Genomic DNA, 16,297 nt, shown 5'->3' with positions numbered 1-16,297 from the left:
CTACCGGCAAACATCCTCTACCCCACCTGGGGCTTTAGATGTTTCCAAATCCTTTGGCAGGCATCCTATGTGCAGGCCCAAGCCTGGAGTCTTGGGATTCAGATGCTCCTGAGTTTCGCTTGCCCTTAGCCATAAGGCCCCAGGAGCGATCTAGGGAGGAGTCTCCCATTTCCATAAAGTGGGCATAAAGCCAAGATCTTCCCATTGGAAGTGGAAGTGGGAGGTTAACTATATATTACCTCCGTGAATACTACCCTGGACAGCGGTTTTCTCCAGGTGTGGCTAGGAAAACTGCCTTGGTGATCCTGCTGTTTCCCCTGATTAAATACAGTCAGCACTGAGTATGACTAAAAAACAAACAACATTGTCCTGGCTGTGCTCTGAGCTCAGAGCCCTAACAGGCAGCAGGCCAGGAGCCAGGACCAGAAGCAGGCCAGGAACTGCCTGCTGCCACGTCAGGGGTACATTGTCCCGGCCGGGCTTGGAGCCCATCCTGGCAGCAGGCAGCTCCCGGGGGCAAGAAGCAATTTCCCAGCCTTCACTCCAATCATGGAGCCAGGACCAGTATTTTTCACTGTGCAGTAAGCCTACTTCGAATTAATACCATGTATAGATGCACACAGTTTCTTCCAGATCTGTGTTTCTTTGATTCCAACAGAATGAGCAAAATCCTTCTCTTGGTTGCATCAGATAGTAATGTAAGATGAAGGAAACATGATTTTACGTGGATGTCACTAAGGGCCATATGCTGCTCCCCCTATTAGGCATATAAATGAATTTAGGCACCTGAATGCACAGTATGATTGTCTAACTCCACTAAGTCTAATAGGTGGAGCACAATTTAATTCTACCCTTTTAATGATAATTTTCTTTTTATGTATGATAATGGGCAGAAGGTTGGAGTAACTTTACTATATCCATTTTTAATTTTGCTGACTTTATGAAATATGTTTACTAATTATAATAAAATGCAATAATGTGAATATCCAAGATGAAGGAATCTGGTACCCATAGTAGAAGTAGTAACAAATACCCATTTTTTGTATTCTTTTCAAACACACTAATGAAAGACTAAGATTAATAGCTCTCACAATACTAAAGGATTAGAACTGCTAATTGCACGTAACTAAGAAAATGTATGTCTCTTAATTAATAAAGCATAGAGCTTTCAGTCTTTGACATCAAAATTTATAATCCCTAAGAAAAAAAACAAGGGCCAGGATATATAACATTAAACCAGTACACAATTAACAACACTTTGTTTTAATTATCTTTGGGTGCAATTAATGTTGGCTCTGCAGTTCATTTTTCTTCTTTGATAGCTCCTTAGACTATTTATGTAGATTAATTCTTGAAGTATTGGCATTCGCTAATATGTGTTTTTTTTTACAAGCTACTGCACAAAGCTGACATCAATGAAGGGAGCTGACCTTCCAGAACCAGATCCTGTCCATCTACAGTGTTATGTTTTTTCTTCTAGGCAGTTTGCCATAATTAATAAAAGGGTTATGACTTTATTGAACAACTTCTTATCAGTTGAAAGGACAGAAAGAATTGAAACAATCATGCAAACTGATTGCGATCGAGGCCAAGGGAGCATAAATCATGCATATTTAGAAACAGAAATCTGCAAGGAGACTTAAGTCATTCAACATGAATTGATAAAAACAGGAGTGAAGTGAAAAAAAGACTTGTTCAAATTTTGTGGATCCAGGTAAAATGTCTACTTAACAGTAAATAACTATTCTATGGGGGCTGCTGAGAATTACTGTATTCATCTGAATCCAAGATGACTCTGAATTTAAGATAACCCCTAAATAATTAGAATCTATATATGTTATAATTTTTCATATATAGAATCTAATTATTGGAGGGTAGTCTTAAATTAGTTACCCTCCCTGCCCCGCCCCCCACTGCAGTGGGGAAAACAGCAGCAGGGGGGCAGGTGGCTCCACAACGTGTCCCCCTCTCACTTGTCCCCCCTGCAGCCTGCCCCAGTTGTACCTACACCCCATGCTGCTTGTCCCCGTGCAGCCCCTACCCCCTACCTGCTCCCCACAGCCTCTCTCCCCCACCTACCCCTTCAGACTTCACCCTCTCCCACCCCGCTGCAGCCTCTGCACCCTACAACCTCTGCCCCCTGCCTGATGCCCCTCTCACCCCCACTGCAGTCTCTGGTCCCTTCCCCTCCCACCTCTTGTCAGGTGAGGCTCTGGTTCCATTTCCTCCTGGGCACAGAGATCATGTCTGGGCAGAGCATGTCTGGGAGGACATGGAGCCAGAGCTGCACCTGACCGTAACTGGTGGGGGAGGATGGGGCAGAGCCTGGGAGGCAGCAGGCATGGAGACAGAAGCTGCAGGAAGGGGTAGAGGCTGAAGGAGGACAGAAGGGGAAAAAAAAACCCTCATCTTTAATTCAAGTATACAGTAATGTGAAACTACAACTATAAATGTCCTTTGTAATACTAAGTATCAGAGTCCTTTGCATTTAGAACTGAACCCACAGCAACTGTTCATGTTCTATTATTTTTAAAAACAAACACTTCCTTGACACCAATATTTGGCTTGATTTTTAATTTGACTGGAATGAAAATGAAGGCAGAAAGTAGAGTAAGAAACAGAAGGAAAACCTCCTTTTTTGCTTAACCAAAAATCTGTAGCCCATGTGATGAAGTCTTTATTCATAGTTTACTGCCTCTACTCAAGCAAAATGGTTGCTAAGATCATTAGAAACCACTTGGGCTGCTTGTACACATGATCAAAATTGGCCATTTTTGCGGTTTAACTGCATCATTCTGTACATGTGCAGGGAGTTTTAATGATTTAAACGAGTTTATTACATTACAAACTAAACCACATCCAAAATAGTTTAGTTTGCTATTTGTAACATTGCAATCCTTGACAGCTCACCTCCCCCTCCTCCCCCCCTGCAGGAAAGGTGGGTTGAAGGCAGAAGCAGTGAGGGCCAAAATCCTTTTTTTTATCCCACGGAGCCTGCCCACGTCTCCCGTGGCCAGAGGGTGAGCTGCCAGTGGGCCAAGTGGTCCCTGAGCTGCAGAGAGCCCTGGCCTTTCCATCTGTGGTGGTGACGCCACCTGGGGCAGCATGGGAGGGCTAGTAGCAGGCGGGTGCTGCCCCAGCTTGGGCTCAGGGAACAGATGGATTGGGCTGAGTGCTGCCTATGAACTGGGCAGCACCCACCTGTAAGCCACCTGCCCAGGTGGCCCTGGGGGGTGCTGCTGCCATGGAGGAAAGGTCCAGGGCTCCCTGCAGCTCAGGGCATGCCAGCACCTCTTCCCACAGCCACAGGAGAGGTGGGCAGGCTCCACCCAAAAAAAAAAAGTATAGGGCCCCTCACCATAACGGTGATGGAAACCCCTAAATTGAAACAGTAGGTTTTTAATCGTCACAATTAAAAACCCACCATTTCACTTTAGGGGACTAAACCTCCATCATGTGTACAAGCGGCCTTGTATTCCAGACTGATAAGCACAGTATGGAAGAAAATGATGTAAGAATGGAATAAAAACTTTAGAATTTGACATTATTTCGGACATGTGTTCTGATCCTGCAACCATGCACATGTTGAAATCTATGCGACTACTCTTCCATAAAATTAAGCTCGCATCATGGTTTGCATTTGCAAGATTTCAATGTTGACTGCACATTTCTCCTAACAACACAGAAACACTTTACTCACTGCCATTGCCATGCATTGTAGAAGTGGGGGAAGCTGTCATCATATCTCGTACTTTCTACCTATAAACTCTCAACAATGCCACAAAAAAATACACAAAGTAACCTCTGTGAACAGTTCTCTTTGTGGTCTTCTAAGGAATGCGACATTTTCCACATTATGACAGTGACTACTACCTATAGAAAAAGTGCCTCTTCAGGCAACTAGTCTAGCTATTGCAAATTCAGCAATAAACACTACAGGGAAACAATGCTGGTTTTATGACAGTTATTAAACTGTGCATGCTATACAAGATTTACACAATTAACACTTGAAACAAAGATAGAAAGACACTAGTTTTCTTATTATATAGTCTCAGTGGGTTTGATGGAACTGAATTAAAATTATTTATGAAGTTCTTTTTAAGGATATATGATCCTTGACATTAGAGAAGGATCCTTTCAGTGGTTTCAAAATTGAGCTTTTTGCTCATCCTTGGTAAATGAATCATGATAAAAAAATACTATGTAACATGAGTCTAGGTGAACTGTGAAAGACAAGATTTATACCACACTGTGATTCAGTACCAATAAAAGAGCTGGGGACCTTTTATGTGTAAAGTTGTTTTATTTCTTACCTCCAGAGCTTTCAATCGTTGTAACAGCAATTTTGTCTTTTCTTTTTCCTCTTCAGCACTGCTGCTTTCACTTCTTGAACCCTCATCTGCTGGCGTGTGAACATCTTCCATAGTTTCTTTGTGGTTTTTGTCCTCAGACAGCTTCTCCTGAAATGATTAACATTTTTTTTCAATATTCCCAAGAAGAGATCAAATAAACCAGACAAGAGTAAATGTCATCAGTCTAATGAGAGCCAGTACTGATATGATTACAATTCTGAATAACCGAGTCATAAAGATTCTGCTAAATACATCACAAACTTAGTTCTGCGGAGAAATCTTCACAGGTGAGTCTTCATGCCTACCTCCATTTTCACTGACTTATGCAATACTGTGCAAGATGCCCCTATTGGCCTTTTGAAGATATGGAATCTATATTATACATTTCATTAACGAAACAACTGTACTTTCCTTAAAAATTGTTGGGACATGAACTTGACTTGCCAGCTTCCACTGAGTATACTTTCACTAGGCTACAAAGGCAATTTATCTAGGGAACGTCAACAATGAAAAACCCCTTTATGGTCAGGGTGTCCAGTCTGTGGAATAAACTCCCACCAGTGGTAGTGCAGTCACCTACCCTGGAAATCTTCAAAAGGACAGTCACCTCGATGGGGTCACTTAACACTAGTTGTCTTTTCCTGCCTAGTGCAGGGGGATTGGTAGGGTTATGTGACGCTTCGGTCGCTGATTCGATTTGGCTCCTTGCCTGGAGCTTTGAAAAGCCTGTGTGCGGTTGGGTTGGGCTGAAAGCAGGACTTTTCAACATACTAGTTCACAGGGAACCTGAGACTGGGGAGCAGCTCCCTCATCTTGGGCACCCTGTTCAAAGGACACAGGTGTGGATGGGATGCACACATGACATTTAAATGTCTATGCACAGAGGGAGCCTAGGTTTGGGAAGCACCTACCCACCCAAATGTTAGGCTCCCCCACAGGCTGACATGGTCAAAATGAGTGCATGCAGCTGGAAGCTGGTCCCTGGGCCACCTTCACTGAGCAGTGGCAGACACACAATGGGATCTGAGGAATTTTATATCAGATACTCACAATTGTAGGTCCTGCCATGCCAGAACTTGAATGTCTGGCATGGCAGGACATGCTATTTTTGGGAACCAGGACAAAATGCCTCAGATCCCACCACATGATTATATTAATGTCTGGCAGTGGCCTAGGAGGGCACGTGCTTGCTGCAAATTCATGCATCAGGGGGTAAGTCGTGCAGGAGTATGGACGGGGGGAACCTCTCCTTATGCCCCTCTGCAGACATGCAGGCAACAGAACAATGGGCCCTAATTAATTGTTGTGAATAAACAGTGTATCCCATGATGAAAAGAAGTAGAAAGAAACATGGGCTATCATCTAATCAAATTTAAAATCCAAGCCTCAAAACAATTCTCCTCATGCATAATTTTATACACCTGAACAGCTCCATTGAAACTACTGAGAATACTGACACACATAGAATTTATGCATCTGTAGAAGAAACTGTAGAGTCAGAGCTTAAGCAGTAAACAGAAAGATACCTCTGTTTCACTGATGTGGATCTGTCAGAAATTTGGTTTATTGATTTTAATTAGTGGACTTTGGTTGTTGGGTTTTGCAAAAGACCCACAAAATCCTGGATTTGAATGATGAACCCTACTAATCTGGGTAATTCTGGGCTAACATTCTATATTTAGAAGCAAACAGTCCCCGGGGAAATTGAGCTGAGAGGAAAAGAAGATAGACAAAATAAAATATTGTGTGAGACGAGCAGAGGAGGAGGTGCAAAAAAAATAGAAACTAAGAAAAATACCCACATAGGTATTTATACTCTCTCTCTCTCTCATTAGTCATACAATACTCAGCACAGGCAATTAAATAGGCAAAGTACCTACCGAGCTTAAACTCTAATTGTTTGTTACACAAAAATTGAAAACAAATAATTGTAGAAAGAGGAAGTGGGAAGAAGGGATACAGATACAAAGGGGTGGGTGACCTTACAAAAAACTGAGACAATTATATATTAAGGCCACTTTTTTATTAAGGCACTTCTTCATAGCACTCACATACATAAATATATGTGCTTAAATGTCATTTAGGACAGCACATTTATTGAACGGTATTTGCAAAAACAGGGCATTTTCCTTATATACACAAAGACGTATTTAGAAGGAGCTGACTCAGCTCTGGTGGAAAATGGAAAAACCCCCACCACTTCACAAAATCTGAGTTTTTTATGCATTTCTGGACTATACGATTGTTTACTCCAACCAATTTCAAAGATTTGGAACCTACAAGTTTTCAAGGATCTGGAACCAAGTTTCCAAAGTCAGCAATTGCTCCCTACATAACTATATAATACAGTGTTTGCAACTAAGGTCTCTGACAGGTGGTACATTTAAGATGTGATTAACTGGTTCTCCTGTGATTAACTGGCTGCAATTCCTGGGGGAAGAGAGTGCAGGGAGCCAAGCTTGCTACTCAGTGGTGCAATGGGATCTGATGCTTGATCCCACAATTGTGCATCCTGCCATACATGTACAGCATGGTAGGAAATGCAACTGTTGGAATCATGGATCAGATCCCATTACACCTTTAATCTAGTATCCATCAGTGGCCTCAGAAATGTCTTATTTTTAGCTCATTGCAAATGTTGTGACCTTTGGATAAGATATTATTATTGAAGGTCATGCTATGTCATGCCCCATGATTCAGAGGAGAAGCAACAAGCTTCAAGACAAGGGTCCTGGACAGCCTGGAGGACCCTGACTAAATTTCAAAGAATATGCCAGAATAGTGAGCTAAGTTAGGAAAATGGCTTATACACGTGCTTAGTATGTTGTGTAGAGCTATAAGTGTCTTGGGATTTCTCAAATAAAGAGTGATCCATTTTTCTTAACCTTTTGAAAAGTCTGCGTTCTATGCCATCAGTGCCATGAGTTGGGATGAACTAAAAACCTAGCTGGAGATTTAGGGATGGAAGTGTTTTTTAGCAACCAATGTGTTATGGGATCAGTGCTACACTGAAGGCCTACAGCACCGGATTTCAAGGCCCCATGTCCTTAATGGAGTTAGAGTCAGAAATGTAGGCCTATCAAAAGACAGTGAGAGGAACAATGGAGCATGGATGGCGTGAAGTTTAAAACACCTGGATCCAGCATAATAGGACCCACAATAGCTCAGTGATTGTCCAGCGGGGGAAACAAAATAACTCACTTTATCATCACCTACATATAAGGATGGAGTACCCGTGTTCAGAAGTAGTCTTGCCCTCAGTGGTCAATGGGAATTTTGTCACTGGATTCACTGGAGAAGTGTCTTGGTTCATATTCTCTAGTTAACTGTAACTTCGTTGTTCCACTTAATCCAACAAAGCTGTGATTTAAAATGGCCTACAGTCTGGCCTTTATCACTACATATGTATTTTTTAAAAAGATGTAAGTAGCATGCAATGATGAACCCTTTGTTCTAATACATTATGGCCAATAGTAAGTAACAGCTGCAGGCAGGCCCAGCAATCTTGAAATGGTAAGAGTACTGGAATCAATGTGAAGATAGCCATTTACTGACGACACTGAGCTAGGAAACTTCAGAATGCAGCGACCCGACTGAAACTTGTCGGAAAACTGATTTTCAGTACAATGAATTATGAGGGAGCAGCTCAGTATCCCTGCCTGCCCCTTTCCCCTCTCTCCACAAAAAAATTGAATGAAAATTACAAATGGAGGTAGGCTGAACTCTTGATGAAACTCAAAATGACAAATCGGCTTTTTTAGAATACAATAAAAACACACTCTTTTCCTTTCATCTCAATGGTGAGAAGTGTCTTATTAACAAAAAGGCATTTTCAACAACAGTTATAAACAAAACAAGAACTACCTACTTAAAAGGAACCACTTGAGAATTTTCAGAAGCACGTGGTAAGTTGGGTGCTCCATTCCTATTCATGAGTCCATGAAGGGCAAAGAGAATGGAAATTGGATAAAGGAGACAGATCTAGCAGCTTTCTTACCATAGTATCTGGTCCTCTTGGACAGGCAAATATTAATGCGTGTCTCAACAACTTTTTTTAACCAAAATTTGCATTGTTATCCATTTGAGAAATGCACTTTACTAAGGTATGTGTTAATGGTGATGCCACGTTACTTGCCTATACTCCCCTATTGCTGTGACATCGAAAAAGAAATCTGCCCATGTCTAAGAATAACACACATTTATGAAAAATATTTGCAAGAAAAATCAACTATTGCTATTAAAATATTTCACTGGATAAAAAAGACGTTTCAAATCATTAAACAAAAAGAATGAATCACTGGAAAATAGGAGTGAGTGCAGTTAAGAACAGCTTCAAGAATCCCTGAAACAGTCACAAGGGACACATTTCTTGCAGTACTCTGCTACTCCTATAAAATAACAGAGAGAGAAGAACAACAGCAGCAATTGGTAGGTAGGATTTTTTTCCTGTTATTCTGTTATGGGGTCCAGTCAGAACAGGGACTCCACTGTGACTGCACAAATGTATGTCATGAAATGATCCCTATCCTATGGAGCTGATGATCCAATTTGGGATCTTACAATCTAATTTGCAACCTAGGAGCTATTTTCACAGATTGGAATCCTTGTATCTGTTAAGAGAACAGAAGCCATTAGCGTCATTGATCAGCTGTCAGGCATTGATGAATTGGGCACTTGCCTGTGGCAAACATTAAGACTCATGAAACATGAAAAGCCATTGGCACTGGAGTACATATCAAGGTAAAAAGGTTGTTGGTCATGTGCAACATACTTTCAGAGTGTCTTGTAACAAAGGGACGTTCAAAGCAAATGAGGAGGAAACAGGTCTCAAATTGTTTATGTTGCTGGAGCTGCTGATTTCTTTATTAGTGGTTGCTGATCATAGGACACATCTTGGTAGTGAGAGCACTAAAAAGTACCTGTTTTATAGCTGTGTCAGTGGCAACAGTGGTGTAAGTGCTAGTATAGATAGTTTGAGACATTTTAACCACTCTCTATCATGAAAACCTATTTACACGATAAAAAACCTTAGACCTATCTATACTAGCTGCAGTATTACCAAATATTGGGTGGTTGTAAGGGGGGAAATTCAGATTACAAGACAGAAATCTTGCTTTCCCTTACCAGATAAAAATTAAGGAATGTCTCAGGAGGCCATTAGTGTGTTACAAGTGATTACTTTTCTGGCAAATAACACAGAATTGTTGGAAAATTTATATCTTCACTCACAAGAATCAAAGCACGTTTCCATTATTTTTATAGGCTTGGTATGCAAATTTGTGGAGCCTCAAATCAGTTTCATTTTAAAACAGAGTACCGTATTCAACAACTACAAACAATCTCTTCGTTTCAGCTTCAGGTGTCAGAAATGAGTGATGTTTTTAATTCTACTTTTTTGGATACAGTCCCTTTTATTTTTAAGCCACCAGATGATATTAAATATAGGGACCGATCACTAATGTAATTCTTTACTAAGGGGATATCCATAGTTGTAACTTTATAAAACAGAATGCAAAAATACTACTTTAAATACACATCTAACTTAGTACATGACTATGTATAACTTCCAACATAAATAAAAGGCAGAAAAGGTCCTTTGATTTCCTATGATTACATGTACACACACCAGAAAATGCCTGTATGACATGGATATCGAGGTAATAGCAGCCCAAGCCACTTCTGCTTATCATCCCCAATGCAATTAAACTACAAACTCCTTAGTATAGGGGTCTGAAACCTACAGCCCACGGGCTGAATTTGAAAAGACTGGATCTGGCCAATGGCAGCTCAGGGAATAGGCAACACTCCAGCCAGACCAGCAAAGGAGGTTTCTCCATGGTCCTACTACCTACCTGTTTTAATGTATTCCCTCTTCAGCATCTGCTACTCACCAGAGGGATGCAGAAATTTGGGCCCTGGGAATCCCTGGGGACTCATTACTGCTGAGTCATAATCAGTGGCCCATGGTGGAAAAAGTTTGCCATCCCCTACCTTAGTAAATTTTGATTTCTTCCATATGAAATGCTTCCAAAACTTCCATAAGTTTAATTCTCTTTGAGCCTTCTCTACTCTGCTAAATTAATGCACACTAACTCCATACTCTCTCTCCAGTTTTCAAACAATATACAGGACCACTGATGCCATAATAAATTCTGAAAATCATTTCTTGCAATGCTATTGTGTTGTCTTTCTCTGTTCCTCCATAGTGTACATTCAATTTTATTTCCCCCATAGACCTGCTAGGTGCAGCACTATTCCTCACTGTGAACAAGCGCTCACAATGTGAACAAGTATTACGTGGATAAAAAATGTGCACAAGGCCTTATTCCTGGTGGGAGGAGAGAAACAGCCTGCACTATGCACAACAAGCTCAAACAACTTGAATTGGCAAGCGGACAAAAGGAAGCCTGAAGACTTTCTCAGAGGCATCTGTATTTTTCACAGGGTCTTTTTATCTTTAATCATAGCAGAGATTAGTTCATCATAACTTGATACTATATTCTGTGACTCACTCACTCGTAAAAGTGCCCCGTGAATTTTACTAGAGACCTCTTGTACATTTCGTAACCTATTCCACTCCATGGGACCTGAAGTGCATAAAGTCATTAGGTATAATAAGTCTAAGCTACATGAGAGGGAGGATGCAGTGAATTAAAGATGCGTCTCCAGTGAGGTCCTTTGTAAAGTAAGAAATGATGAGGTCACAGTGACATCAACTTTTTTGCTCTCTAAGTGGATTTTTTAAAATTCTCTTTACTTGCTAATGGGGATATCTCCTACCTATTAAGCTCTGTGACCCATGTCTGAAGAAAAAGTAACTAAGCAATCAATTTGGAATGCATAATGACTATGCATTCCAACTCTGTATGCACTGTCTATTTGCCTTGATATCCACACATGAACCTAGTTTTTCTTTGCTTGAAATCTATTTAGTCACTTGTTTTCTTTTCCAGTGCTGGTAGGGTAGAGAAAACTATACCTTTGTTTTAGACAGCACATCAAGAAATGCAATAATAATATTTTCTTGTATAGCTAGCAGCTTTGGTTCAGTACAAGCTGACCAAATTTGAAGGAAAAGAAAAGGATTCACATAAATCAGAAGATTTTACAGAAACATCACAAATTGTTCACAGTTTAACATTACTGCTGTCAGGCAAAACATATAAAATTCTCTTTTTCATCTCTGGATTTGACTTACAAAGTGAAAAGAGTGAGCAGTAAAATCCCCAAGATTAAATGTGTGTGATGGATAAGAGAACAAAGTGTTTTCTTTATGTCTCTAATATGAACCTACGACCACTGGCATATCAATCAAAATCTACTACACATTATTCTTCACTCAAAACACTCCTAAATATTGCAGGCTATCAGCCCTATTGAACAGTTCTGCAGTTACATTAATAAATTTTCTAATGATGCTTTTATTGCCTGTTCCATCTATCAGTAACATTTATTCCTTCTGAAAAACTTTGAATCTAAGAGACATGTGGAATAAAGGAAACCTGTAGAGTGGAATGAAATATTGAAAAGAAAATTAAGATTAACCTTAATTAAACGTCTTAAATGAAGCAAATGGCTTAATGGATGGATAATGAGATACAGAGTCTTTTGTCTATAGATTATCTGTTCAAATGTAGTCTGTAGTAACCAAGTAGAATAGCTGTCTGGTGATCCTCACAAAATGTATTGCTGTTGGACTGCAGGGACACATATATATATTAGGGATGTGCAAAGCTTCGGTCTGTGATTCAATTCAGAGAAGATTTAGCCCAGTTTGGAGGCTGAATCACTGAATCTGAATCAAATTGGGAAAAGAAAAAAACCCTCTGAATTGATTTGGAGCCTCCAAATTGATTTGGAAAAGATTTGGAAAAGATTCGGAGATTCAGAAGGCAGTCTTTCAGGGGACCAGAAACTGAGAACCAGAAACGTCTGTTCACCAGAGCACCCCGAGGGATGACGAGGTCGAACGGTCACAAACTCCTGCAAGACCGTTCCAGGCTGGACATAAGGAAGAATTTCTTTACTGTCCGAGCCCCCAAGGTCTGGAACAGTCTGCCAGCGGAGGTGGTTCAAGCACCTACATTGAACACCTTCAAGAGTAAATTGGATGCTTATCTTGCTGGGATCCTATGACCCCAGCTGACTTCCTGCCCTTTGGGCAGGGGGCTGGACTCGATGATCTCCCGAGGTCCCTTCCAGCCCTAATGTCTATGAAATCTATGAGAAGAGGGAGGGAGAGCAGGAGGGGAAAGACTGACATCTCTGGCCAGTGACAGTGATCATTCCCTGAGTCCCCTTCCAGTCATAGTGGTCTGGAGAAGGGATGTAGAAACAGCATATAAGCCTCTGTTTGCAGGCTTTGTGTGCCTTTTGTGAGCTGTTTGTACCTGAGGAACAGTGTCTGAAAGGTACTGGACTGCCTTGGCTTCCTACCTAGTCAGTCTCCTGCTAGTTTCTGTTCTTGGAAAGGATTGGATATAGCTTACTAAATAGAACCCCTCTACTTACCCCTAAACAATCCATTTCTTTCAACTTATGTTTGTTCTTGTTCCCCCACCCACACACACACTTTTTAAAAAGAAAGCTGTGTTTTCCCTGGCTTGTTAATCAATGTGCAGAGAAGCACATACATTATACACACTCACACACATACATCATAGAAGAAAAAGTCAGATATTATTAAACACAACACATAGGAGGCTGATGAAGTGAACTTTATAGGCCTGGCTGTGAAAAGTGGTTTGTAATTTGTTTCCTCTCAGGATCAGGCCTGAGAGACTGGAGACAGTGTTTTCTTGTGAGAAATGTGCCCCCACAGGTAGTTGGGTATTCTTGTCTTTGAGAGATTCTGGTGTGTAGTTTGTGGGGCTACTGGAGATCGTTGGCAGGTTTTGTATTTTGGGCTGTAGAAAGTTGGCTTCTGGTAATGAGGTTAGCAGGGTTCGATGCTTGTTTGCACTTACAAACCTCTTTTCACAGACAGGTCTATGAACTTCACTTCATCAGTCTCCTAGGTGTCGCAGGGCACTAAGGTGCCTGCTCCTTTAAGGGCTGAAACCGCCTAGGGAAATAGCCCTAGTAGTCACTCAGGAACCCCACATCTGCAAGTTACCAGGGCAGCAAGAATGAGGGAATTAGCTCGCACCTGCAGGCGGTCAGCTGACTGGAAGAGGCAGGGCCTGGGGCATATATAAACCCTGGGGCTGGGACAGAAAGGGGGTTCTTTGCCAGCAGCCAAGGGGGAAGGAGCTCTCCTAGAAGAAGCTATGTGAAGAGGCTTGATGGCCCATCTCCTGCATCTGGTAAGATCAAGGGACTTCAGGAGTTCACCACACCCTGGCCTACAAGGCATGTTGTGCTGGTGGAAGGGTGATTCATTTAAAGGGACAGAGCATACCCTGAGCTGCTTGCATTGTTATAGCCCAGGGGCTCATATTTTGATTTTTGTTTGTAAGCCGGAGGATCGGGTTGAGGCCACTGGGGAAGGAGGAGGCCTCACTGAGGGGCCCACTACAGTGTAGAGACCTCAGCACCAGTGTGGGTGCAGTATCTGGGGTATACAGACCCCAGCGCCAAGGGGTGCAGAGAGAGAGACGCAGGGCTGCAGAGAGCCCAGCGATGACCAGAGGCCAAATGAAACTAAGGCCTCAGAGGAACACTGTGCAAATGCCATCTGTGAGGCTTGGGGTGTGGTAAAGGGGTGGTTTGGAGTCAAGCATCTAGCCCATAAGGCTGAGGGTTTCCTAAGATATCTGTTTTGGAGAGTGACCCAAAAGGGGTCCGAGAACCCACAGGGTTCAGTGGGGTCCATCAGGATGTGTCCAAACAAACTTGAGGGCAGCCTCCCTATTTATAATAGTTACACCAAGACATGGCAGGAGAGGAAGAGGGTGCCCGTTGGGCAGGATTGGCACAGTCAGGGAGCCCTAGGGGTATCACAGCCCTAGGGGTATCACAGGTTTGATACTTCAGTGATTCCCAATTACAGTCTACAGCCGAATCTTCCAAAACTGAATCACTCCGAATCAGCGCCGAATCTTCCGAGGCCAATTCAGCCGAATAGATTCAGAACAGTGATCCGAATCTCCGAAGCGAATCACTGTTTTCTCTGAATGCTTCCCTGTTCACACAGACCTGACATATATATATCCCACCTGGTCCATATGGTAATATGAATCTACTGCAAACACGACCATTTTACTGGGCTCCTTTGTTGCCAGCAGAGAAAATCAAGGACTTTCTGGGCATGGGAACTGAGCAACTTTTCAGTTTTGGAGGTGACCCTTCAAAGGCCTTATAGCAGGGCAGTGTAACAGTATATGGCTGGACTTATTATCTGTGCTTTAATGAACAGATAAAACAGAAGATGCCAAATCAATTTTATGGTGATAAAATTTGATAAAATGATACCAAAGGCCATCTCTTTTTTGACCTAGTAGATACCTAAGTAGACATAGGCACTTAAGTATGATCCTATTTTACCCTGCTTATTCTCTGTAAAACAGTTAATGCAAAAGGTGGATGAATTGTCCTTGTGCTCTCAGCTTTTTGTGACTTAGTCTTAATGCTTAGATGACACTGTGTTACAAAAGTAAGCATGTTAATATTTTTTTCAGGGAACCGAGTAGGATGGAACAGGATCATACTTTGGTGCCGAATTGATGGAATAGGATCTGTCTGGGTGGTCACTTGCAGCTCCCATTGATGGTGTGTGTAAGTATAAATAGGCAAAATTTGCATAGCATTCTCAAATATATATGTATCATACTATAAACTGGTTTGACAGTAGTCTTTACAGTACTGCAAAGAAAGAATTTTTTCTTTTCTTGCAACAAACCCTACATTCATGATAAAAAACAAAACATGGATTTATCTTTTCTGTGGAAAAATGTCTATCTTAAAATATCTACAGTTGACTGAAATATGACGAGGCAAATTCTACAATCATTTGCATAGGGGAAATTTGAAATAACTGAAGACAACACAGTAACCCAAGATTTACTCTAAGAGAATAAGCAGAATTTGACTCAACTGTTTTAACATTTGTTTTCTCACCACCCAGATGAAGGTCAAATTGTTTATTTTAATAAACTAATGAGCTTTTCCATGCCATGAGTCTCATTTTCAGATTTCCAGAGACACAGATGCACTAAAGAGCCTTACGTGAGCTTCATAGACCTATGCTTGTTAATCTGTTATTCCTGTCCTTCTGTTTTCAGGGAACACCACAAGGAAGCTACAAAGCACATATCTAGAGAAGGATATTAGCTGGTATTTTGGAATGACAGCAACGTATTAGCTGATTAGTTCTCATGGGAGGTAATGTCAGCATAGTACGGTATAATAAAACTCATACAGAATTTGGACATAAAGCATATGTAGTACTGTTTAAACTACGATTAACTCTGGCAGGTGCTCAGGAATATTTGACTGGTTGTGCAATCCCATCATGACAACAACGTATGTAAACAGAGGATTTCTCTTCTGCATGTGGAAACTCTTTTGTCACTGGAATCCACTGTGATAGAGGCAAGGTTTCAAAGCTCTGCTAAACTACAGAGATCTAAAGGCTGACATTCCCCTTTCACTTGGCTAGAGATGTAAGAGCTAAAGGATGCCTAACTGGCTTAGACAAGCAAGGTTCTTTGTGTAGATGTGATATCTTTTATTAGACCAACTGAGTAGTTGGAACAAAGTTCTTTGCAAGCTTTCAGGTACAAACACCCTTCTTCAGGCATTGGGAGACTCTGCTGTTGTTTTGAGATCACCAAGAGTCTCCCAATGCCAGAAGATGGGTGCTTGTGCCTAAAAGCTTGCAAAGAACTTTGTTCCAACTACTCAGTTGGTCTAATAAATTATGTCACACAAACCTTGCCTGCCTATGTCCTTAGACCAACACACCTACAACCAAAACCCCTGTAACTGGAATAGATACACCCCTG

General features: G+C 41.5%; 1 protein-coding gene across 5 annotated transcripts in view; it reads right to left on the bottom strand.

Annotated features, from left to right (window-relative positions):
- Positions 1 to 16,297, bottom strand: part of NCKAP5 (NCK associated protein 5) — a 702,047-nt gene that overhangs the window by 190,600 nt on the left and 495,150 nt on the right. For all 5 annotated transcript variants that reach the window (XM_090045889.1, XM_090045887.1, XM_090045883.1 and 2 more), the window contains one exon: positions 4,314 to 4,460. In XM_090045889.1, the coding sequence (XP_089902015.1) occupies positions 4,314 to 4,460 (147 nt within the window). The remainder of the gene's footprint in view (positions 1 to 4,313; positions 4,461 to 16,297) is intronic.

The sequence above is a fragment of the Crocodylus siamensis genome, chromosome 4 (genome assembly GCF_052110815.1).
Source record: "Crocodylus siamensis isolate JL-2025a chromosome 4, ASM5211081v1, whole genome shotgun sequence".
In the NCBI taxonomy this organism is placed as follows: domain Eukaryota; kingdom Metazoa; phylum Chordata; order Crocodylia; family Crocodylidae; genus Crocodylus; species Crocodylus siamensis.
The sequence above is the reverse complement of the archived record's forward strand: the minus strand, read 5'-3'. Positions and strand labels throughout refer to the sequence as shown.